The 25,416-nt window shown below is 36.8% G+C and overlaps 1 protein-coding gene and 1 long non-coding RNA gene across 3 annotated transcripts in view; one reads left to right on the top strand and one right to left on the bottom strand.

Moving 5' to 3' along the window:
• Positions 1–323: 323 nt before the first annotated feature.
• LOC124187135 (NADP-dependent malic enzyme-like) lies at positions 324–21,896 on the bottom strand. 2 transcript variants are annotated; one of them, XM_046579442.1, is made up of 11 exons: positions 21,731–21,896; positions 10,295–10,463; positions 9,857–10,015; positions 9,585–9,766; positions 8,413–8,722; positions 7,408–7,590; positions 6,800–7,025; positions 6,585–6,727; positions 4,983–5,277; positions 4,074–4,218; positions 324–3,263 (listed from the first exon to the last, which is right to left on the bottom strand). In XM_046579442.1, exons 1-11 carry the CDS (start codon positions 21,754–21,756, stop codon positions 3,224–3,226), a joined length of 1,878 nt encoding a protein of 625 aa, XP_046435398.1. In that variant the 5' UTR covers positions 21,757–21,896; the 3' UTR covers positions 324–3,223. The 2 variants fall into 2 exon arrangements, with proteins under 2 accessions (XP_046435398.1, XP_046435486.1); XM_046579530.1 differs by having other exon boundaries at positions 324–1,530; positions 21,731–21,895.
• Positions 14,073–25,416, top strand: part of LOC124187865 — a 64,523-nt gene continuing 53,179 nt past the window's right edge. Inside the window, exons 1-2 of the long non-coding RNA XR_006872191.1 lie at positions 14,073–14,401; positions 14,476–14,546. This is a non-coding gene — a long non-coding RNA (uncharacterized LOC124187865). The remainder of the gene's footprint in view (positions 14,402–14,475; positions 14,547–25,416) is intronic.

Below are 25,416 nucleotides of genomic sequence, written 5' to 3' on the forward strand. Positions count from 1 at the left end.
AGTATATACGTTTACTCGCTTGCGGATGATTCGATAGATAGCAGTTGTTTTTTTTTTTTTTGTTTTTTTTTTTTTTTTATGATGATACACACATTATTACATGTATTATATTTATTACATGAATGTGTCGATTAAATTTGTGTATAAATATAATACGTTTACGGCAGTATCTTTAAGGTATATTATTATTATTATTATTATTATTATTACTATTATCAACTTTCGTAAAATAACTTCAATTTCAATTGATTTATTTTTCATTTGTAATAAGACGACATGAGGAACCTCTGTGCATTTTATTTCACAATTATTGGTGTTTTCTGTTTCTTCGCTTTTCAAGTATACGGCCGACAATTAAAATTAATGTTGTTACATACTTACAATGTAATACAGTACGTTAACACGATATTGCGTTGTTACAATATGCGTATGTTTTAGAGAAAATACTGTTATTTCAATCGCGATTTATATCGCACAATGATATACAATGAAGCACAATGAAATTGCTTTTCAATAAATTTCCAATCAACAATTTTAGACAAAAATATATCTGCATTACTTTAACTTACACAAGTCATTCGTATAATAATGTTACAATCATTATAGCGTATATGAATACTGTTGTTTTACACGTTGGAAAAAAAAAGAAAAAAAAAAAAAAACAACTAAAGATAATTAAACTAATTATTCCTCATCCAATCAACATAATACTGGGGTTTACGTTTGTTTTTACTTTTTTCGATTTGAAACAAAAAAAAAAAAAAAATCAATCCTTTCTTTATTTTGTTTACGTTCTTGCTTTCCTGTTACAAATGTTATCACATCTGCCTGTATAGTTGCTCCAGAGCAACTGTACATATTATATGTATATACATATATGCATATATATAATATATATACAAATATTATATAAAGGTATTTTGAAATTGTCGGTTCAGATCCTTATGCAAAAATTATACTTTCGTTGACGAAGATATTTTTTCCTTCCTCATTTATTTATTAAATTATTTACTTAACAAAATTTATATTACTCAATATTTTAACACGTGGCATCGAAATCAACGAGGCATGAAAATATCGAAGATTGCAACTTTAATACAACTGGGCTCCAGGCTCGTGGTTGTTTTTTTTTTCTTTCTAATTCTTTGTTTCATAATTATTTTCGCAATGCATTTTTAAGTAATATTGTAACCAGCGGAAGGGTTACTTCTTTTTCTAAATCAACAATAAATAATGATAGCTTATATCGACGTGTCGATCATTCGTACGAACCCGACACTTGACAAGAATATATACATACATATTGATATATACATATATGTATATATATATGTATATGTGTGTGTTTTTGAGTACGTATAATCTATGTATTCGTTAGCTATTGTTATTGTATCTACCGTTGTACCAACAATCTATATGGGTATAGTTATTTTTTTCGAAAATATTAATTTCGCTCTTTAGTTTATTAAATTAGTCACACGGTTTATACGTGACGACATCCGGTCTTTGGAATCGCCAACACCTTACAATCTGTTGAGGGAAAAAACAAGAACACAGCATGGTGTTAGTTATTACGGGGTTGGTCTAAACTACGAAAAAACTTTAATTTGCATTATGACTATGAAAAATAGACACTGCGATGATTTCTCTAACTCGATACATAGGCCAAGTGATTCGCAACGAAAGTAAAACGTGACGAAGGTTTGTTTATCGCTATCAGAAACGATGCAAAAATATTTTTTTAAATTATTAACATCTGTCGAATATTGAACACAACAGTATTGTGTATGTATACAGCCTTGATTACTTATAAAATGCTTACAGCGTTTGCTATGTTTTGTTATTGAGAACTGTGTCACAGTTTGACTGATTCTTTTGCGTTGCAAAAATTTTAAGTTTTCTTTCAAATGGCTAATCAGATATTGCTTGATATAATCAACTGGCTGTCAGGAAGGAACGAAATTTTGAATTTAGAAGAAGTGAATACTCGTGTGCAGATAAAATTGCAGCGAATCATTCTACAAGTTTATACACATGATGTCGTTTAAATTGCTTGACTACGTAAGTGTGGCAGTATTTTCATAGAAAAACGACGAGAGGATGTACGAATGTTTGTTAAGGTGTAATTTTGTTCGTTGAAAGTATTGTATTATACCATATGCAAGAAAAAATGGTCACGCGATAAATAAATAAATAATTATATAACTTATTTGTCTATCCTTTTTCCCCGTGCAATGCCACAGGGTTAAGGATTATAGGTCATTCGTTTGAAGCTGACTAAAATGTTTTATAAATAATGCTGTCGCGTACATACCTATACGTATATGAAATAATACGTACACGTCCGTTAAGTTGTCAATTATTAATTATGCATACACAGATATACAATACATAAACATATCTATACATTTTGAAAATTTGAACTAAAGGACGTTGTAATAATACTTACAAAAGAAAATTTTTGCAACCTATAGATGATAGCCAGGCTAATTAAGCGGAGCATGCATCGATCGCTTCTCTGTCTATATTAATCAAATGATAAAAAAGTTTTGCGACCTCTCGAGGAGGTTTTTTAGTATACTGTTAATTCTTTTTTCAGCAATACATGGATGGGATGAAAAAAGTTATGTATTAAGATTAGAGCTGGGATGAAGTTGGGAGAAAATTAAGGGGGCGAGAAAAGGATTTGAGATTGGTCATCGATTTCGAGTGTCAAAGTGGGTAAGAAATGAAGATACGTAGAAATAAAATAAAATCTTCAGTCGTTATTGATGGACGTTAATACTCGTAAAATTATGATGCGATTGATGAAAATATATGTGAATTAGAATTAATAAGTGAAGATCACATGAATTTGGCGTTATTTGATGGAATTTTTCTTTTTTTTTTTTCTTTTTTTGTTGCTAGTTATTGCATCACGTTCCAAGTTAGCACGAAAAATCCATTTATCATCTTTTCATCAATTCTAGTTTTGTCAAAATTATGACTAGGACTAACTGTGGTAAAATTTCCTCGAGGTAAACTTGCTTTGAACGTGCAGGTAGACGGTTCATTCGGATGTGGTCCGTTTGTATAGAATCTCATTCATGATTCATGCAGGAACGCTTATTCGCACGCCAATAATCGGGTAATCGAATACGATGAGAACCCAACCTTTGTATAACGAATAATCGGCTAATATTGATAATCGTCATTTAAACTATAGTCCAGCAGTCGGATTTTGTTACAGATGTTTCAAATCATGATGGATTTTTGTATTTTTTCTGAAAAAAGATTAGTCAGGCTATAGCAGAGTTTTTTTTCTTTTTTTTTTTAACTTTATTTATTTTTAAATGTTTTTTTTCTCAATTGCATTTTTTTTTTTTTTGTTTGTTTGGGCAAGTTTTCTTTTTTGTTTTTCTGGCGGATTTATCGTTACTATAGATCGTAGTATTCTTTAAGCATCTTTAGTGTGTTACTGTACTGTCTGTGAAACAGAAGCATAATGAGAATAGTGGCAAATTTAAAAGAGTACAAGAAGAAGTAAAGGAGACTCAAAGTATTTGTAAACAGGAAGCAGAGATACCGCTGTTATTTTGTGCCGAAATCCTTTTTCTCATGGTCCATCGAACAAGGTATTCGAAAAAGAGAAAGTGCGGATAGAGAAAAAAACAAAAATAAGAATTTAAAAATATTACGCAAACTGCTTAAAAATTCTTCACTACAGGACTTTTCGAGGAACCATTAATCGTGCAGTCTTACACGCAAAATTAAAATGAGAACTGACAAGCATTTTTTTAGCAGCGATATGTATCAGAGCGTGTGAAACAATGACGAAAATTGAAAATACGGGCAGAAAAGATAAAGAATGTGATCAAGATCTGGTAATGAAAGTGAGGAGTATTTTTGGATAATAGATACTAAAGCATCAAATTTGAATCATACTTCTTAGACTACGCTGTAAAAAATATAGGTAAAACCTACGATGCGCAATGTTCTATGTGTTGTTGAACTGTAAACGTGCAACGTACGCCATAACGATAAAAAGAAAAAAAAAGATTTGTGTCTATGAAAAAATTGGATGAAAAACTTACTGTTCCGGAAGTACTCGAGGTTTGGCCGAATCACCGGGCCAGTCGTACATATTTGCTAGAGGACTGTCGTATGAGGCATCGTACATTTTGCTAACGATAAAATTTCGCATGTCTTTCGGCTCCGGATATTCGCTGGCTAGGCCACCTGTAATGAATAATGAATCTCAAATGGTAACGAAGCTCACGCGTCTCACTGATAATTAAGTAGGTTGGTTGGCCGGAAATAGATAAATTTTATTCATTTCATTGCGAGATAGTCGTGCGTTGTGTATTTATCAAATTTTTTTATTCGTAAGCTACGAAGATCTGTTTAAAAATACAAAAATTGGCAATACTAGAATTATAAAAGTAGCTTAGATATCGATGCTTTATTTCAATCGCTTTAAAATGGTTAAAAAAAACCTGTTAGATTCGTTCGGTTTCACGATACGATGAATTGCTTTATGTCGGAAGAATATTTTTCTTTAAGTTCACTGAAACACTTTGCTCTATCATCGTTAAATATTCAATTTTACAATATTGCACCGATATTGATCGTGATCGCTGATCAGCAAACGGCAATATTGAACGAAGAAGTGATGAGTGAAAAGAAAATCTGTTTCAATGACTTTGTGGAAAAGTAATCTTACGAATGAAACGAGCCATCGGGGTGTGAAATAGAATTATAGAACGAATCTACTGGAATTTCGACAATTGTGAAGCAATTTGAAACGAAGCATCGATAACTGAACTTTTGTTCATAACTCTAGTAGTTCCCTATTTTTGGCATTTTAAAAGAAATGTCTTATTGTTAGTACCTTACGGATGTGATAATTACGACCGCCTCGTATTCAGATTAACAAAAATTGTCAATTTCTGACCAATAAATCTCCTTAAAAACGACGAATCGTCGACCAACCGATTACTGACCCTTTTTGTAAGCGTATTCGGCAATCTTTATCGCAATTATGATCGAACACTCCTTGATGCAGCTCAACGGCGGATACAGACTTCCCAGTTCCAAATCCTCGTCTTTAACGTGGTCTGCTACCACCTGGGCGGAAATGAGGAACAGCTCCTCGGTTATGTGGTGACAACCCGTAGCTATCACACCCAAAGCTACACCTGGGAATATATAAGCGTTGTTCCCTTGTCCCGGCTTGTAGATTTTTCCGTTGTAGTTCACTTCCCCGAACGGCGATCCTGACGAGAATACACAACGACCCTGAAAAAGAGGTAGTTGAACAATTTCACTGCTCTTCTTCGAATGCGAACAGCATCATAGAGTACTTGAAGCTTATAATCTAACAAGTAGAGTTAAAACTATTAAAAAATGTGACATAAATAACCGGTTAGTGTAATTGCAGTCATCGATGGTCTGTTTGTTTTTTTTTTTTTTTAGTCAAACCAGGCCTTTATATTCTTTAATTTTTGTCGTACCATTACCGAATCACTGCAACAGTCACGATTTTTGATAATATTTACTATACTCGTTTTCACGTTGTACGGAGAATTTTATACTTATGACTATGTAGTAACTACAAATAGACACTTCTCATTAATCGTACCATCTGTCAGTCAGCTTATGAAAATTCTGTTCCCCGAACAAATCAAACTATCCTAATAATGTATTACAATTGCGAAGGTTCGACTGTGTCGAAAGGTGCAAAACGAGAAATTATCACCTCGTTCGTATGCGGTACGAAAATAGCATGTGCCGTGATACGATTTAATTCTCATACATTTTCACTCCCCAGCAACGAATTTGCACGTTAGACAAACGCTTATCACAAGCTAACGATTCATGGACTATTTTAGTAGGAGATCAGGAGATCTTATTTTTCCTTAAAACTTGACGTGAAATTTTGAAATTCTTTTCTGACGTTAACAAGTTTGGAGAGTTACGTGAATCAGGATCCTTTCGAAATCAATCGCAATCCGAGAATCACTTAATTCTGCAGAATCAGTACCCAAGTTTTTCGGTATCGATGAAAAAGTAGAATGCTCATAAAATAGAAGGGTTACAACTGTGTCCTATTTTTTTGTTCTATAATATTTTGGCCAAATTATAAAGTCTTCGGAATAAATGAAGAAACAAGAAAAACTACAGAAAATAACAATTGGATATTTTGAATTTCTACTTTGTCACCCTTCTACATTACGATTCTTTTTTCAACTTTGGACTCATTAAAAATTCGATATCGTGACTCTTCGAGAATTCGATGTTTGGCCATTTTAACTTCCAAGCTCCACCCGAGTTACTTTATCACAAGAGTTTATAATTTTTCGTCCCAGTAAACTCGGAAATTGTTGGATAAACGGATCAAGTTGATTAGAGAAAATTACACATTTGTAGTGAAAGTCGTGCAAGTTTGTAGCATTCTTCAATTCAAAAACTACAAATAATCGCCAAGCTTCGTCGATTCGAGTTGAATAACGGATTTCTCAGAACTTTGTTCACGATACTTGATTCGAGAATTCTGCAATGGACTTTTATACAGAGACTTTTTCCCGCATCGGAATACAACCCACCTCCGTGTTTTCGTAAGCTTGTTGAGCGGTGCACTCGGCTTTGCTCGTCGGATTGCTCAGCGCAAATATGAGGGGTCTTTCGTTGTTCTTGGCCATTTCTTGAAGCACTTCCGGCGTAAAAGCACCGGCAGCTGCCGACGCGCCTGTGAAGAGAGCGAAACGATTTTGACTTTAAAGAGGTTTTCCTGTCTGTCAAAGGGCCCGAAAATCCTTACCGATAAGCACCGTCGGCTTGATCTCCTTGACAACCTCCAGCAAGGACTTCATGACCGCGTGATCCTTAGCGTACCAGGCTTTGTGACCGTCCAGGTTTCCCACGGGCCGATTCTTCACCAGGAGACCGTCGATATCCATCATCCAGATGTTGGCTCTCGCTTCTTCTTGGGTACATCCGTCAGCTTCCATCGCCTTAACGCAGAGATCCGCGATTCCGATGGCTGCCTGGTGTAATTCATCACAAATCACGAATCAGAGATTGTTCTTTCAGAACATTTCACAGCTTTGGTATATAATACAAGTGGTAAAAATTTTGAACAGAATAACAAGCATCTCGAAGCTAATTCTTTGAAGTAAATGTGAAAATTTTAATACCAAGTCACTAAAAAATTGTGAAGATCTTTAAAAAGACAGAAGCTTGCGCAAAACGTAATATAGTCTCTACCGAGGATCAATCGGTTTGGTTGAAAATAATTTGTCTAGAATTTTTAAAAGAAACACGTTCATTGGTCTAATATATTCCATATGGTTTCGGTATTTATTGTTCGCAAACGCGTTGTACGAAGACAACGGTTTATAAGGAGGAAAAATTAACCCGGAAACCCACCTCGCCAGCACCCAAGAAAACGAATTTATTATCACGAATTTTCCGTTTGGTGATTCTTTTCGATGCGAGAATACCAGCAACCGCGACTGCGGCGGTTCCCTGAATGTCATCGTTGAATGTACAGTACTTATCCCTGTACTTGTCCAGAAAACGGAAGGCATTGTGGTTTCCAAAATCTTCAAACTGAAATTAAACATCATTGTCAAACGTCGGAGATATTCATTGAGAAATAATAATACACATGATTGCTACTAAATTACCTATAGGGTCGATAATTTTGCAGCATTTTTGGTCAAAACCTGATTGTCGACGATACAGATACTAATTCGTTTTCGAATTCAAAGCTCGCGCAAGGCGAATTAAATTACTAAGAGACGAAGTTTGAAATATTCTCTTACTATAGGACTACCTAATTTCGCACTATTTGACCGTTCGACTCTATTTTTATGTCCAAAAATGCAAGTTAACGAACCAATTTGTGAGGATTTAGAATTCTCAATGTTTATTTCAGAATAAATCGTCTGGGCTGTCTGAATAAAAAGTTGAAAAAAAAGAAAATTGTAAAGATCTCCAGCAATGTCATTTATGCCAATGATCGTGAAAACGAATGAAACAACACTTCTATCGTCATTAGAATGAAATAAAAACACCAGAGTTCAATCATTTCGAACGTTCCGAATAAAACCTCCTCTCAAATTGTTGATAACTTGAAATGGTGTTATTATAATTCGTTCAGATTCATTTCCGTTACACAGTAGCGATGTTGTTTGATAAAATATATGGAGATTTTCGACACGATTATTTCTATTTTCCCAACTTTTTCTTGTTGTTCAGACAGTCCCGCCAATGCGTCATTAAAATCACGGAACAATACCGTATCTAGGTCGTAAAACGAGTTGATTCGGTTTCTGTTCAGTGTTCGAACGATCGAAATCCACCCGTGCCTTGGAAGTTGATAAAAATTTTATGCCAAACTATACCTTAGCCGTGACAGTTATTACTGACCTGGATGAGGACATTTTGTCCGTATTTCTTGACGCATGCAGCCATGAATTCATCGATCAGTTCGTCGTACTCGGCGCCTTGTGATCTGGGCTTGTTGAGACCGATATAGTGCGGATCATTTCTAAGCTGTTCGTTGTTTGTCCCGACGTCGATTGTGATCGGTAAGCATTGGTGTGGCTTTATGCCGGCCAACGCCGTGTACAGAGCCAATTTTCCTACGGGAATTCCCATCCCGCAAGCACCCAAATCACCCAATCCCAGAATTCGCTCACCGTCAGTCACGCATATCGCCCGAACGGCTTGCTCCGGCCTGAAGGAAAAGGTGGAATGAAAAAGTGTATCGCAACTTTTCGCACAAGTCACCCACGACAGTTTTTATAACAAACGGACACTGAGAAAAATTTCATTTGTTACAGTAACTAGCAAAATTGAGTAAAACAGGTATCGTTAAAAAAAACTGTTTGAATATTGTTGGAATTACGAAAAACGAGGTACGCGTAAAAATTTTGCGCTTTTGTCGATCATTTTTTGGTAATTGCAACGCAAAATCAGTTTGTGAGGTTTACTCTATTTTTTTAGTTAAGTAAGGCTTTAACGTCAATTTATTGTTGCACAAGCATTTAATTTTCGCAACTTGCAAGAAAATATAGTAACAGTACTAGACCCTCTGGTAACAGTTACATTTTGTACCTAAAACTATATTTTTCGATTGTGGTAAAAAATGAGAATAATAGGACTGAGCGGTAACCGGAAATAAAAATTTCTCTCAGTGAATGAAAAGTGGTCGAGTGGTTTGCGTGGCAGTTTTGTGGGACGCGACTGGGCAATTTTTTCTCCCTAGGGACGAAAACGAACTCCCATGGGCTGAAAGTAAATGAATCGTAGAGTTCGCACGAGCGAACCTATCTTTACAACACTGAGATGAAATCGATCATTTTCCTCCCTCTAAACTGCTACGCAAAGTCCCACTTTTCATGCGCGTTAGTGATAAAAATTATTCACGAAACAAGGTAAAAGAATTGACAACTATTGGCTGGGACAATCTCTCTTCTTACATAATCCTCCTCAACTTCTCTCCGAATAATCGATCAGATTCTTGAATCCGGTGCTTGAACGTTTGATGAAAGGGGTGAAAAAGCAACGTCGTGGACGAATAAAAGTGCGTTACTAACCAGTTGTTGAGAATCTCGTATATGTGACCCTTGTCGTGGCAAGTGATGAAGAGACCTCGGGGTCTTCGGTAAATTACACCGAATTTCTGACAGGCAAGTCCCACGGTTGGTGTGTAGACTATGGGCATCATCTGCTCGATGTTTTCGCTGAGAAGACGAAAGAAGAGCCTTTCGTTTCTCTCCTGGTTTTGACGACGGTGAATTTCGCAAAATTAATCTGACGAATGATCGATATACATATACGTACACCGTGAACCGAAACTTTGAATTACCTGGAGCTCGACCAAGTAAAGATACCGGTTCAAATCCTCGGTGTACTTCATCACCGACGCCTTACACAGGGCAAGCTGTTCTTCTTGAGTTTTGAATCTTGGAGGCTGGAGACCGTGGATACCAAGGGCGATTCTTTCCTTCAACGTGAAGGCCAACCCCTGAAATAGCGTTCGCAGAAACGATTAAGTCACACCATGCAAGCACTTGTAAACGAGTTGTTGATTAAAAGATGGAAGTTCCTTTTTCGAAAACGAATTGCACAAGTTTGACGAATCGCGTTCGACTCGTGGGATTTCATTGAATCGCAAAGAATTTCAAAGGAACCTTGTGTTTCCGGAAAATGAAATTCGAGAAAAAAAAAGTTTTCAAAGTCTTTTCGAACGATCGGCGTTGCCTTTTAGACTCGAACCTTGACGGCGAAACCTCAATGTGTGTACCTTGTTCAATCTGGGATCTCGGAGATGACCTATACCCTTCACCATGTTGATTGGTACTACGTCTCCCGAGACCTCGTGAATCTCTCTGTGCTGAATGTCCTTGACGGCAGGGTGCGAAGGTGGAAGTGCGCGCGCCCAAGCGCCCATTCCACCCCTGCCATAGGAGGGTCTGAAAGAATGAATAACGAAAATTATCCTCTATAATCAACTCGTCGCCGTAAACAAGTGCGTGGCAATTTTTCACAGGGGGGGGGGGGGGATAATTGCTATCAAATTTACGTCATGTTCGATGAAATTTCACAATTCGCATCTACGTCGCGTCATCCCTTACTAAATTTATCCCCCGTCAGTCACACCTCCAGATCGTGACGTAATAGTCATTGGGGGTGAAATCAACCCCGCTCACTTTGAAGTGATAAATACTTGAAAAATTGAAAGAAAAAAAACTAAAAAAAAAAAAAGTGCAATGCATTTTCAACCCTTGTGTGTAAGGCCATGCCGATTATTTTCAAGTCGTGTCATTTTTAGTACAAAAACAAATGTCGTAAAAAAAATTCGGAAAGATGACTTTGTTTTACAAAAAATCATGCGGAAATTTGAATATTCGATTGAAAAGAAAAAAAAAAAAATTCTGGAAGGTATCGCAGGTCCAAAAACCGGCTGGGGTTGATTCAACCCCCGATGACTGTTAAGGGTTAATCTTTCAACGTTTTTTCTCCTCCGAATTTGTCGGATGAAATGTGTTTTCTATGTTTACACCGAGAAATGCTGCGGGGTAATAAAAAATCGTTCGTTAAAAATCGCCTGCTGCTAATGACGGGAAGAAAAGAAAAAAAAGAATTTGACGTTAAGTCTTGTCGTTAATAAGTGTGATCAAAAAATTTGTAGAAAAAAATTGTGCACATAAACAATAACAGCTAAGATTATAAATTTATCAATCGAGAATCCACGTGCCGGGATCGTACGTTTTTTTTATTTTTTATCGTTATATTCTTAGCCGTATTGCTTACGTTGTACACACTGCAAATATGCATGCAGAATGTTTTCTTCCTGCCGACGCAAATTGCCAATTTCACGCTAATTTTTCTTGCGTGTGTAAGAAATTCTTTCAATCCTCGTGGTACTCTATAGATTACAGACTGCGGACTGGCAATCATGCAGCGTTCGTTAGGTGCTGCTAGTCTACTTATTATTATACCGCAATTTGCCGTTGAAAGAAAATAAAATTCTTTGAAGTTGATACAGTATTCATAGATTAATCGGTATTCCTAGTTGAGGACATGTTGTATTGATTTTTTTAAACCTCTTCAAATCATTGTTACGGATATCTGACAAGTGCGTTAAGTACATATGTAAATACATGTTGCTTCGTGTATATACTCAGAACAATATACAGACGCTTGACGTAGTAAGTAAGTATAAGTAAAATATTGATCGTTTGATTTGAATTGGCTAGCGTGGAAAAAATCGAAAGGTTATTTCACCTCGACTAATTAATTAAGACAATAAAAACAGTCTCTGCCACAAGCCTGGTACTAAATAAAAAATGTCGATTATCAAATTGCAGACCCGAGTATATCCGGGGGATCGCAATATTCCGTTAATAATATTGACGCAATATGAAAGCTCATTCGTTAATTCTTTAGGGTATTTTCCAGTACCTGCAACAGTGAAAAAGTTTGGAAGACAAATATGAAACGAAGTGATTTGAAAACATTTTTTCGACGCCTTTGATGTCACGTGGAGCGTTTTTTGGCGAGCGTTTCAGATGTGAATCGAAACCTGGTACGAGTTCACTGAACTCGGTAGATTCGTTGAAAAATCGACGAGAAGAAACGAATGAAGAATAGTTAATACAAAATAAATACCTTACTTTTTAAATATCGCTTTGAACGACGATTGTCCGAATGACAGGAAGATTGATGTATTAATTGTTTAACAACGTCGTGTGATCGTTCTTTCTTGTTTTTTTGTACTTGGGGATAAAATGAAACTCACAAATCTAAGAGTTCGCTCAAGTATTTACCTACAATACATGTAACAAACGATAAAAAATTGTTTGATGCACGTCGAATTATATTTAAAGAAAAATTTTGTCACCAAGCCAAACTATCAAAATCCCGAATCATCGACGTGTGGTGATCGAATTAAAACGTGCGACAAGAACAGCAAGTTAACACGACAAAACAGCAATTTGTGTTTAATATTTGGTTACGTATACAATTTAACGCGAAACTCTGAAACGTCGTCATATATCATACACGTATCACGTGATACGCGTAGCGTAATGATGACAAAACATAATGAATAACAAACGAATAGCTTCCGGCAATTAAGCGAATTGCTATTATAAACGAGAGTGAAGTTATTGCAGTTAATTCCAGGATAAACGGTGGAAATATTTTAACGAAAATCTCGAAAAAAATTTTTTTTTTACCATATCTACGTATTTCTGCAAAATGTACATATACAAGGAAACTAACACGTGTCTCAACTCTTGGCTCGCTATCAAGCATGTGTCAACGGTGATGATGGAAGTTTGACTTAGCTAGTCGACATTCGAATTTTTTCACAACAGAAAAAATCCGCTGCTTATCTTACTTGAATTGAGCAACGAAAAATTACGCGGTACTCTGAATGAGAAGCCTCAACAAATGTAACAGGTGTCAGTGAGGTACGTTTGAACAACATGTTACTATGCCTTGAGGTTTAAAAAAAAAAAAAAAAAACGCTTTTCAAGTTATATTTAACGTATAAATGGTTTTCAAATAAATTCACACGTGTAAAAAGAGGAAGAATAAAATAATGACTCACGTATGAAAATGTTTGGTTAACAATCTTTAGAGATCATATCCCATTTTTTGCGATTTCTTTAGCAAAGGAATATATGTATATCTTTGCGATTATCTAATTTTAACCGTGCACTGAGAGAAATTTTTTAGTTCCGGTATTCGCTCAGTCCTTGACTATTTTCATTTTTTACGACAATCGAAAAATATAGTTCTAGGTAGAAAATGAAAATTAGTTTTTCAGCTGTTACCGGAAAGTCTAGTATCCGTTACTATCCTTTCTCACTACGATCACTGTTACTATATTTTCTTGTAACTGTTGCGAAAATTTAATGCTTGTGCAACAATAAATTGACGTTAAAGCCTTGCTTAACTAAAAAAAGTAGAGTAAACCGAACAAACTAATTTTGCGTTGCAATTACCAAAAAAGGATCGACGATAGCGCAAAATGGTTACGCGTACCTCGTTTTTCGTAATTCTAACAATATTCAAATAGTTTTTTTAACGATATCTATTTTACTCAATTTTTCTAGTTAATGTAAGAAATGAAATTTTTCTCAGTGTGAATATATTTAGACAGGTGATTGGCTTGTTGCAACGGATTATTCCGTATGAAATTGCATTTCAGTTTATTTAAAAGCAAATTCATCTTATCTCAATTCCGTATTAAATTCTGTTGCCAAAATACGTGATCGATATCAAGTTGAAGATCGAAGAAGCATTGATTTGTTTTTCATTGCCTACTACAAGGAAGTGGCGAAAAAATATACTTGATTGTAATATCTAATTGTTGAAAAAATTGTATATTTTTCACTTTCTTTACTCTATACTTTATTTTTCTTCTATTCCAATACGATTGCATCAAATCCATCTACGCTCCTTGGAATTCTATTTTAAAATTTAAAACCTGGTAGGTAGCAAAATCGAATACACAAGATAACTTCGTAAAGCGCGAAATAAAAAAATCTGGAACAAAATGCAAGATCACGATCAGTGGTCGAAATATTCTATTTATAAATGCTCGGGCGAAGAGGTATAAGGTCGGCGAGTAGATACAAACGACCTACACTCCCGTCGACCGACCATCCGGTTGGAAAAATAAAATTTACTTCCATCATTCAAACGGGTGAAAAAGTATTTTTTTCAATTAATGCCTAGTTTCATTCGTTGTCTTGACAAATTTCTCATACTTTGCCGATGGAAGGTGAAAGATTTGTGATAAGCTATCAATTTTCAATGGAATCATTAATTAAATGGACGTATGATTAATATCTATTATAATAATACACGCCGATAATCGCGAGCCTGGAAAACGAAAGTGAGTGCTTTTTCCGTCGATTCGTATCTCTCGTTTTTTCCTTCTTCTAAGGACTGTGGTTATCACATATGTAGTGCACGACGTATCAACGTCCAGTGGATAATCAGAAACGAGGACGTAATCTAACCTACTCGCCACGACGATGGTACGTTAGATAAAAATATATTATATGTATATATGTGTATCACATTGTACGCACAGTGTTGGTAATTAAACAATATAATATGAGTGAGATATTTAACTCGCGCGAAGTTAGCGGCCTTGTTGGAATTTTGCCATCTTTATCCTAACGTGCAGTTATAGGTGTACGTATTTATAATTCTCGGTCGTTTCGTTTATTGACCCATTTTTGCTACTGCGTGTTATTGTTATAGCATAATATTGTCAGAGTTAACAAAAACCCTACCATCGATAATAACGGTTAGTATTCGGTGATATTTGCCGTTGGTAAACTTGAAACAAGTATAAAGAACCACAAAATTTCGCAGACATTGCATAAAACAAAGAAAAATAATAAAGATAATGTCCCAGGACGGTTATTGCGTAATGATTTTGTATATAAATATAACGTATTTTTTTCTTTTGTCAGTCATTGTTGACTCATCATGCTGGTTACGCCTTACCGTCATTATACCGCAAATGTAAAACATGAAATAAAGAATAAGAAATAAGTGAATATAAAAACGAATCTGCCTGTAGTTACAAATTTACAAAAACTTTGGTCTGAATTTTGTACAAAATTATTAAAAATTTCGAATAGATTTGTTCGCAGCTCAATTTGAAGTAGCTTCGTTAACGCTGATAAAACGGAGGCGAGGCTGACGATCGTATCGATCATCGATCGTCGCAACGAAGATCATCGACAGATTACCGTTAACACCTTGACACCTAACAGGGGACAGAGATTTCTCCCGTGATTCACGGCTAAGCATATCCATCAGGTGTAACACCGACTTGGGTCGTTACAACGTTGACGCAATTTTCTGGTTTATAGTCGCGATAAAATTTGTGCAACAGAGTTTTGAGCTTCGCCAATGCAGGGCTCGAGGGCAAGAGAGAAACTATTATTGTTTCTGCATGGCTCCCAGCCAAGCTGACCGAGCTAAAGCTCAGCTGCAAAAGCTTTTTGACGATTTGAATTTTTTTTATTTTACAAATGCTACCTCGCAATGATGAAAAAATTTAGCATCAACGACTGTATAATCAAGTTAAATAGTTACGATTTACATGTAATAATTTACGCTATATTTTTTTCGAATTACAACAATATTTAAACCGTTGTTTCAAGGATACACATTTTTTTCGAAATTTTCTGGCGACGATGACAGAAGTCGAAGGAGAGTAAAAGTTTCTTTCTCGTTTTAATCCGATGAATTTCTCCTCTCCTATTTACCTTGAGGGAAAAACTAGATCGGAATTTGTTGACTACGAAGTGACAGTCATGAAACTACATAAATTGTAAGCATTCTTCTCGCTGGAGATTGTTCGGTGATTTGAAAAGCTCAAGAGATTCCAGTACATCGTAATTGATTTCACTCAATTTTCATGGCAAATTTCTGTTTCCAATGGCATTCCGGTTTACCGCAAGATTCGCAGATCCGTGCGACTTTATTAACGATTTCCAATCCGTTCTAGCATCCATAAAACTTTGATTTTATTTTGTTTTTAAACAAGCAACGATCACTTTAAGATTATTTACACCTGTCATATTCTGACGGAGTACATTATACCGTTCTGGTTTTGTTATTTCTTCAAAAAGAAGCTAAATAATAACGCTGCCAAAATCGTTAAAGGTCCAGTACCAAATTCTTGACGTTGTACATTCATACAATTTTCATCATCACGGTCGTTTCGTGATTTACTTTTTGAAAATAAGACCGACCATTGGTCGAATCAACGGACAACGACGAGGTCTACAGATATCTAGTTCTCAATTTCGAAATTCACTCTATACTCTGAGAACTTCCTCCGTCCATTTTTAATAATAAATTATGCAAGCTATAAAAGATGAATGAAAAAAACTACGAAGACGTTGAATCGTCGTCAGCTGTTTTCACTTTGAATTATCACCCTATCCCGTGAGTTTCGTAGCCTGATCATTTATCTCAGATCCAACCGATTAACCTTGAACGTGTGTTTTCACCTCGATATACAGAAAAGTCTCGATTACTGTTCGGTAAGCAATTACAGCGATGCGGTATCGCATGTTCATTATTTCCGATAAGGCAAAAGCAACTGTGCTAGCATTTTGCTGGGTATATTTAGGTACTCAGCTTGTCTAGCCGGCATGTCAGACGAGATTTGAGACGGTACAGTCAAAACAGAATTATCGCATAGTAGCATGCCTGTTATATGTCACAAGTGAAGAAATTTGAAGGATCACTTTACCCGTCAGCGCGAATAATTTGATATCTCAAAAATGTTGTATACTCCACGTCAGCTAGCGAAACTGATCTAATCGCGATAAGTGTTTTTCGTTCTTCTTTAAAAATCGCTTGACAAAGTGCGTTAAAACAAATAACAGAACAGGGAAATATCTGAAAGATTTTCGGAAATCGAGAAAAATCTGTTTCAAGGATTTCAATCATCAGCATTACTGCTGTTAGGTTTCTCTTTGAAAAATGTTTCTTTCCTCCAACTCTGGATTCGAGTGACTCGCTAAATTGTCGGCGTCTACAATTTGGCGTCTATTAGCGACGCGTTTCGCACGGACCAACGCCTACAAGGACATGAAACTCAATTAACCGGTTTTGGGTGAATAGCGTGGATTTTTTTCTGACCTTTGTCAGCTGCCGCTAGATTTTTGAGTCTTGCTTGAATGGGCGTGTTCACCCGATCGCGTTTTCGCACGAACAAATTTTATATGCGTACAATTAACCATAGAAGCAAAAAATAAACAGGTCACGTTTCTGCTTTGTTCTATCAAGTAACAAAAATTCAATCAATTACAGAAAAATGAAAACTACCTGAATATGACGTCATCCGCGCTAATTTTCTAATGTAAAAATGTGCAAAAATTCGATTGCGAGCAAAATCCGTAAAAAAAAAAGAAACAAAATACAACCTGATTAAGTTGTGTTAGTCTGCGTAATTTTTTTTCCCAATTCCGGAACTGGAACAAAGACTTCACCATAGTTGACTTATACGATAATGCAATCATTCCACAGTGATTTTGATTTTTTAATTGATTTTGTGTTAGTCAAAATTCCCAAGGTTCAATTGTCTTTTTCAATATTGGAAAGGTTGGGTTTTATAACATTTAATTTGAGCAGCTTCGGTCAAAGTTATTGGACTTCGGTTCTATTCGGTTTCTCGATAAAATTGTTCTGACAATAAATTATTAACTTGCACTGACAAAAATTTCATTTCTTACAGTAACTAGAAAAATTCAGTAACACAGGTATCGTTAAAAAAACTGTTTGAATATTGTTGGGATTACGAAAAACGAGGTACGCGTAACTATTTTGCGCTATTGCCGATCCTTTTAAAATCAGTTTCTTCGGTTTACTATACTTTTTTAGTTAAACAAGGCTTTAACGTCAATTTATTGTTGCACGAGCGTTAGATTTTCGCAACAGTTACAAGAAAATATAGCAACAGTGATCGTAATGTGAAAGAATAGTAACGGATACTAGACTTTCTGGTAATAGCTGCAAAACTAATTTTCATTTAGTACCTAGAACTATATTTTTCGATTGTGGTAAAAAATGAAAATAGTTAAGGACTGAGCGGTAACCGGAACTAAAAATTTCTCTCAGTGTGTAACCTTTCAAATTGGTCGCACAGGTTCAATTGGACAGGTATCAGAGTTTATATTGCGTGGAACGATCGTATATTCTATCCATGCGCGGATCCCTTGCGATTATCGAGCTTTGTCCTTGAGTATAGAACAATTTCCTCATTCAGCACGAACGTATCTGACGTAATAGGTGTGCTACACGTGTGTAGTACGAGTGAATACAAGGGTATCGTTAATTCGCACCATGCTCGCGGATCAATGCCAGCGGATATATCATCAGTTTTCGCCTTACGTACAAAAATTTGTTGTACATTATGACGATGCATCACACACGTATTAAACGAACAAGTATTATCTCTGTTTGATAAGCCGACAAAATATTTGCAAAACGCGGGGAGCGATTAATAAAAAGAATCGGCACATTATATCTGCAATCAGATTATAATAAATTACGAATTGAGTATTGATTGCATTTTTACTGCTCGCTTCTAGACAATGGAGACTAATTGACAGGAAGAAAACAACGATAATAGAGTTTCGGAAAGTTCGCACGGGTCTAAACATATCATGAGATATTTTGAGGAAATTTAATAGCACAATAAAAACACAGTTTTTATGTATTTAGGCGACGCGTTTATCGGATAAAAGACAGACAGATTTTAGTCGATTGTAAATATAACGGACAATCGTGAGTTTATAGTTTTTTGTTGGCTTTGAACAACTGCGGTATAAACTAATTTGAAGATGTTTAGCATCCCACCCCGTGCAATTTATCATGGTTTCTATAATTCGGTGTGAATTTAAAACAAAATTTCAATCTACATAATGATAAAAAGAACAAAAGGATTCACAGATTTCTTTTAAAAATCCAGGGCGAATTTCATTTGCAGGTTGACTAGAAGGTTTGGAAGGAAAACATTGATTTTTACAAAACCATTCAAGGATCACTTTCTTTAATGCATTACAATGACGGGGTTTTCGAATTTATAGTGATGTTTTTCTTTTTTTTTTTTTTCTTGTCTTGTTTTTACAACTAGGACTATAATTCAACAACGATTTTTCAGTTTACTTTGGTATCCTTTTTGCTGGACAATCACGGACCGAGGGCTCTTAAAGTGGTATTACCAGACCACTGGGTCATGTTTTATCGATTTCCAGCGGCTAATTCGTAACTGTAACCCACATAGTCTGTGGGCAGGGTCGTATAGTACAAAAACTGTTCGTGGAAGTATTTTCTATTTGATGAGGAGGCTGGGAGAAAAGTAGGTAAGTTATGGGTCCGAATTTACTGACATGAATACTTCACCAGGAGGACAGAGCTGAATATTTCCGTCCGCGAAATATATACGGCAGAATTGACGGTGAATTTTATGCCCCAAAGGAAATTTAGAGAACAGAATCCAGGAAACAAACGATTATTATAATAACAGGTTGATCTTGGATTTTTTACTTGAGTTATTCTGAAATGTAGCTACCCATTTTCCGATTAACATTACTTAAACAGAAGAACACCCGAAGTACTGAATTCGAATTGTAAAAAACTTGTTTTTTAGACTAATTTTGTTCACTATAGATATCTGCAGAGTTTGCTTGAAATTTTCACTATGAATAGTTACCTCCATACTGGATACAAATAGATTTGTGTAAGTGTGGTACAAAGACAGTTGAAACAATTTATGGGGACCTGATCAATGACAGAAATAAGCCCAAAAACATTGGAATTGGATAAGAAACATCAGAGTCCGTTCATTTTTAACAATCTAATTACAATACTTTTTCTGAAATCGTTGATATCTAAGCTTGTGTTATTCGAATTTGCTTGTATTAATTTCCGTAAAAATGCTGAGCTGTTGTTTCACTGATTGTCACCATTCATGTCGCTGGAGATGTTTCGAACGGTCTTTTCTCTTTTCCTGTTAAACTATGGGTCCCATTCATCTTCAAGCAGTGTTCAATGCTTGAATATAATAAAAACTGAAAAACTGAGGTAAACAGTGACGTAATGGAAATCATACAGCGGTCTGTTGCTTCTTCGGTGAGTGTCCATGTACGTTGATTAATTTAACCAATTCGTCATACACGCTTTTTAAAATGTCGCTAATTTTCAACTCGTTCTGTTTATTAGACCTTCGACGTACTTAGTCCCTTTCGAACACATGTATCATAATCCCTGCGATCGCTGTGATGATCCCATAGGACGTTCACAAGTTTGAAAAGGTTTTATCTCATTAAACTATTCGCGATGCCTCGGTATTTCACAATCCGAAACCTGCAGTTGGCCGCCGTCTGTGCCAACTGCTCCAATTGCATCGCGGAACTTGGAGAATTCAGAAGTGTGACAATAACGACGATGATAATTATACACCGGTGTAGGTACCTGCTGTTTTTTAACCTTGGTAATTTTATCTCTTTTTGTAGACGAACGGTGAAATATGCGGATTGATACGTTTGTTCATTTGCCGATCGGTATTCGTTCACCAATTACAGTTTCAGAGGAAACGCTTGACGGATTAATCGATTTCTCAATCGTCAGTAATACAGAGGTAGAAATATATCGCACATATAACAGTGATTGTTAATTTCGCTTTAGTACCAAACGCGATTCGCAAATACGCGAGTGTTATTCAACTCAAGGTATAGAGATCTGTCGAAAAGTTGTTCCTCTTCGGATATTTAAAACGAGTAATTCGTTGACGGCGATAAATTATTCCAATTGTAAACGAGTCGAGCTATTCTCGTCGAAAGCATCGGATGACATTTCGCTAGACTCGAAATCGGCAAATACCTCAACTGCATTGAAATAAATAGCGAACAAAGTTATCCTCGTACGTTTTTCGACCCTGGATTCGTGGCTATTTGTAGAATTGGCATTTCGAGATTAAAACCGACGGAATGTCGACCTGAAAATATATGCCAAACGATCGATTTTTCGGTCGATCAACGTATCGGATGTCTTGAAAAATGTGAGGTGCAAACCACTTCGCGTTAGTGTGTAAAAGATCGATGAAATCAGTCGGTAAAACGAATTCCTTTCAACCCGTTCGTTGACTATACAGAGTACATACATGAATACTAAGAAAACGATGAATCGATCCACGTCGAAGAATCGAGCAACGTTCACAGTTCAGGCGGAGGAGGACCGTTGAAAAAGGGTGAACGTCAAACGCGAACAAGAGAGAAGTTACAATTTGACAGGAGAAGTGACAGTGGGTCAGAAATTTTCCCTCAGGCTGAGAAAATCGCGTTGGTTTTTTCATTACGTACGAGAAACAAATCTAGACCGCAAATAACTCAGGTCCGGCTCTAAAAACACCTGCGAAGAAGCGAACGGATGAACGAGCCGAGAGCGAAACGGGGGGCTGCCTCGTATCGATCGGGAAGAGGGACTCGCCGGGAAGGTATTTTCGGTATGTTCGATGCAGCGTTTTTCGCGTAAACGCGAATACAACGTGTGACGGAGAGTTGAAAGAAGCGCAACGATGCGCGGCGAGTTATAGAACGACTCTAAAACGGAGGATGAGAGACCGGCGGATTTCGCAATTTGAATAAAATTTTTGAATTTTGTTAATATCGAATAATGTTATACTCACAAAACAGAACGTTGCAGAAAGAACATTTTTGCGAGGTGCTCCAGCTGATCGCAAAGATCGCTTCCCTCCCACTGATCTCTTTTGGCACGCGACTGCGCACGTCTCCTGCCTCACACCTCGCTACTCGAACCAGTTCAGCGCGGTTCTGGATCTCGGATGGACTCTGCGCCCCCCGGAACGAAACTGAACGTCACCTTCCTCCAACTCTCGTTTGGCGGAGCCACGCTGTGTGTTCACCTTCGCACAATACACCGATAAATCAACAGCTGAGTCGCCTCACGCACACGCGCTTCCTAACGCGCCGTCGAGAACCTCGACTTCGGGAAGATACCCGACCTGAGACTCGCCTGCCTGCAGGTAATAGCCGAACAACCGCAGCAAGGATCTTTCCTGATACCCCTTCTTCTACGAGAGAGTATCCCACGAGGGAATCAAAATTCTTTTTTTAATTATCGGCTTGTTTGCAGTTTGTCGATTCAATCCCGCCGCTCCATCAATTGTGTTTTGAATTTTTCCGCCTATTTTTTGTTTCAAATTTTCCCGCCGGTTTCCTACCTTACTTACCGACGGAACAGAAGTCCGCAAGCTAATTGCGAATTGAATTTTTATCGTAAATTTATCGACAAATTCTTGCAAACGTTCTGTCCTGCTTCGATCTGAATTCTTTCGTATCCAATTGATGAAAATCAGGTACAGGAGAAAAATAATCAGTTGTGATGAATATGTGATTTGTTTCCTGGAGCTTAAACTTTGCGGATTTAAAAAAATTATCAATGGTACTTCAGATCTTGCACAGTAGCACCTTAAAGTCGAGACACCGTTGAGTGTTTATTTTGAACTTCCTTAATGCGGTCGGCAAATACGTTATTTAATATTTACAACGTTATCAGCATGCCGTCACCAACCGCGTTTATCACCATCTAATCAGCGAGTGTATATGGATTCTATATATAGGTGTATATACAATTACATGTGTAACTGGATACCATTGTAGAGATTCGAGCAGGTCTCGTGGTCATATTGTCATACAAAACGGTTCACTGTTTATTTTAAAGACCTTCTCACACTCCAATTACGCTATGTGCATAGTTATCAAGTTAAATCTTCAAGGGCAGAACAGGCAGTTTATCTAAACAGGCACCTATGTACCGGTTTTATTTAGATTTTACGACACCGTCCTTCTCGCCAATGGCTGTAGGGCTTGCTTCAGTCATTCTCGTGCAAGCTGCTCGGCTGGGCATGATGATGTGATTTCGGGATTCAATGAAATACCGCTTTTTGTCATGGTGTAAACCTAGGTGGGTGGTTCCTTTTCAAACGAAGCTGCCAGGTCACAGGCTTAAACTTCACGTTCTCACGTTCCTATTTCTGGGAACTAATGACTTGTCGATTATATGTTAAATTTCTTTTCCAATTCCCTGATCCAAGAGATCTAGAACGTTTTTTCCGGGTTGTGTAATCAGTGAGAGTAAAATATTTGCAGAAAACATTAAAAGTGAAGTTTATTCACATTCAAATTATATCATTCGATATTTTTAATACAATAACTTTGAACTTAAAACTTTTTTCATGGCTCGATTAAAGGCACGATTCAAACGGGATGATGCGGTGTAGCTACGGCTGTTGACAACTGATTCCTACAACTGGAGTTACCGACTATCGGTTATGAAGTATTGCATCGCTTAACCATCCGTGGATAAGGTAGGAGCCTCGCACGGAAATCAGACGTCGGTAAAGCGACGTGCAAACTAACCGTTGCCCGTTGGCTGGTCGTGGATAAAAGTGAATAACACGTCTGGGTTCACACCAATGATAAGTTCCCTTGGTAAATAAGAACTACTGGCTGTAGATAGGTTTGACACGCGATATTTAGTTCGTTTCGCATCTCAGTTTTTTCCACTTCTCGAGCATGTGGGCAGATCATTTAATCTGGGAAACATTTTGAAAGCACTACAATTTCAACTTATTCTGCGGTTCTACTAAAGTCTAATTATTCCCGGAAATGCCTATTTGTGTCGGTAATGATTTAATTTTGAGTTGCTTTACCGACACGGCTGATCGTTGATCTGGATGTCTATTTTACATTCCGCAGGGTCCATTTAGTCTGAAAAGACGCGGACAAATCGATTCTGATATGATAACTTCAGCTTCGAAAATTGTGAAAAAAAGTGAAGCTGATCTCTATGAATATTTTTAGGATACTTTGAGATGATTTCCAGAATGATACAACCAATTGATTGGTGTAAATCTATTGGACGCAGTCCCAATACGCTGCGAGCAACGGATCAAAAGTTACAGCGAAACGACAGATTTTCTTGGTCATTTCTCTGCTCATGGTCTCACGCTTTCTTTCGTGTGTTCTGTGTTCCTGGGAGTCCTAATAATCTAAAAAGGGTTATACAGAAGGCCTCAAAACGAAATGAGAGGTTAATTTTATACGAATTATGTGACAATGACTCCGAATCTCTCACGTCGGCTGCATCATTACTGATGGTCACATGATTCGTACAAAATTGAACTCGCATTTTGTTTCGGACCAAAAACAAGATAACCGGAAAGGACAGATATTAACGAACATTATAGTAAAATGCATTAATGCCTCAACTTTCCGGCTAACCTGTTTTCAGTCCAAAACAAAATGCGACTTCGATTCAATGCGAATTATGTGACAATGCGGTCCATTTTTTCACGTCAGCTGCATCGTCAGTCATACTCACATAATTTCTATGGAATTGAACTCGCATTGTGTTTCGGACCGAAGGCAAGTTGGTCGGAAGATAAAGGCATTGTTGCATTTTACTGTACATACGTGTACCGATATATACGTAAAGTGTGTCATTGCGCATGTGTAGTTCGCATCGTAAACTACAAAGCAGAACAAACGACAATTTTATCTACCTCCACCATTTTCTTCGCCTACAGGTCCGTTAGGGTATTGGATTGGAAGGGTGAAATCCTTTGATGCCGATTATCACGCGCCACATCTCTCGTGAGCAATCGATATAGGTATCTACAAATATTGATGGAATTTCAAGCTTAACTTTTACGATGCAGGTCGATGCTCAGTAGAATGTGCCTTGCTAACAGACATAGTCATGCATCTCGGACTATATCTTTATTATTTTACCCTGAATTTAAGCGTAATTCAGGAATGTACCATAAATTCAAGCGTAAAATCAACATATTCATAAGAATTTGAGTGAATAAATCGATTTGAGTAATCCTATTATATCAAGTTAGGAAACTGGGGGTTTTTCAAATTTTCCGGTTCCCATTTCGTCAATCTAAATTCACTTTGTGTACTCAATTATATTCTGACGCCTAATTGAAAGCATAGAGAAGATCGTTGTTCGTCCATATTCCAATAATATATACACATTAGATAATTTTTTTACCCCTACCGTCTCCTTATTTATTGCAATCACTTGTATCTGATATGTATGTATGTATGTATGATAAGTTCTCCGTGCTGACTTAAGTGCACCTGGAAATGAATGAACACTGTATCTATTTCATTTCTTAATTTTCCACTAACAATTCCCGTAAATCCCATTAAGACTATCAAAGGGTAAATATTTACGCACGTACGAGTAATTTTCGCGCCTTAAATTCTAGATATTTAAGAAACATTTTAAGCATTTATTGGGTGGAAATTGTACGTTCGATGATTATTGTGGACGAAATAG

The sequence above is a fragment of the Neodiprion fabricii genome, chromosome 1, assembly GCF_021155785.1.
Source record: "Neodiprion fabricii isolate iyNeoFabr1 chromosome 1, iyNeoFabr1.1, whole genome shotgun sequence".
NCBI lineage: Eukaryota > Metazoa > Arthropoda > Insecta > Hymenoptera > Diprionidae > Neodiprion > Neodiprion fabricii.

Coding starts and splice junctions, on each gene's coding strand:
- LOC124187135 (XM_046579442.1), bottom strand. CDS start 21,756: ATGTTCTTTCTGCAACGTTCTGTTTT. Junction 10,016..10,294: donor GAGATCCCAGATTGAACAAG/GTACACACATTG, acceptor ACGCTATTTCAG/GGGTTGGCCTTCACGTTGAA. Junction 3,264..4,073: donor CCTCGAGTACTTCCGGAACA/GTAAGTTTTTCA, acceptor ATCTTTTTTCAG/AAAAAATACAAAAATCCATC.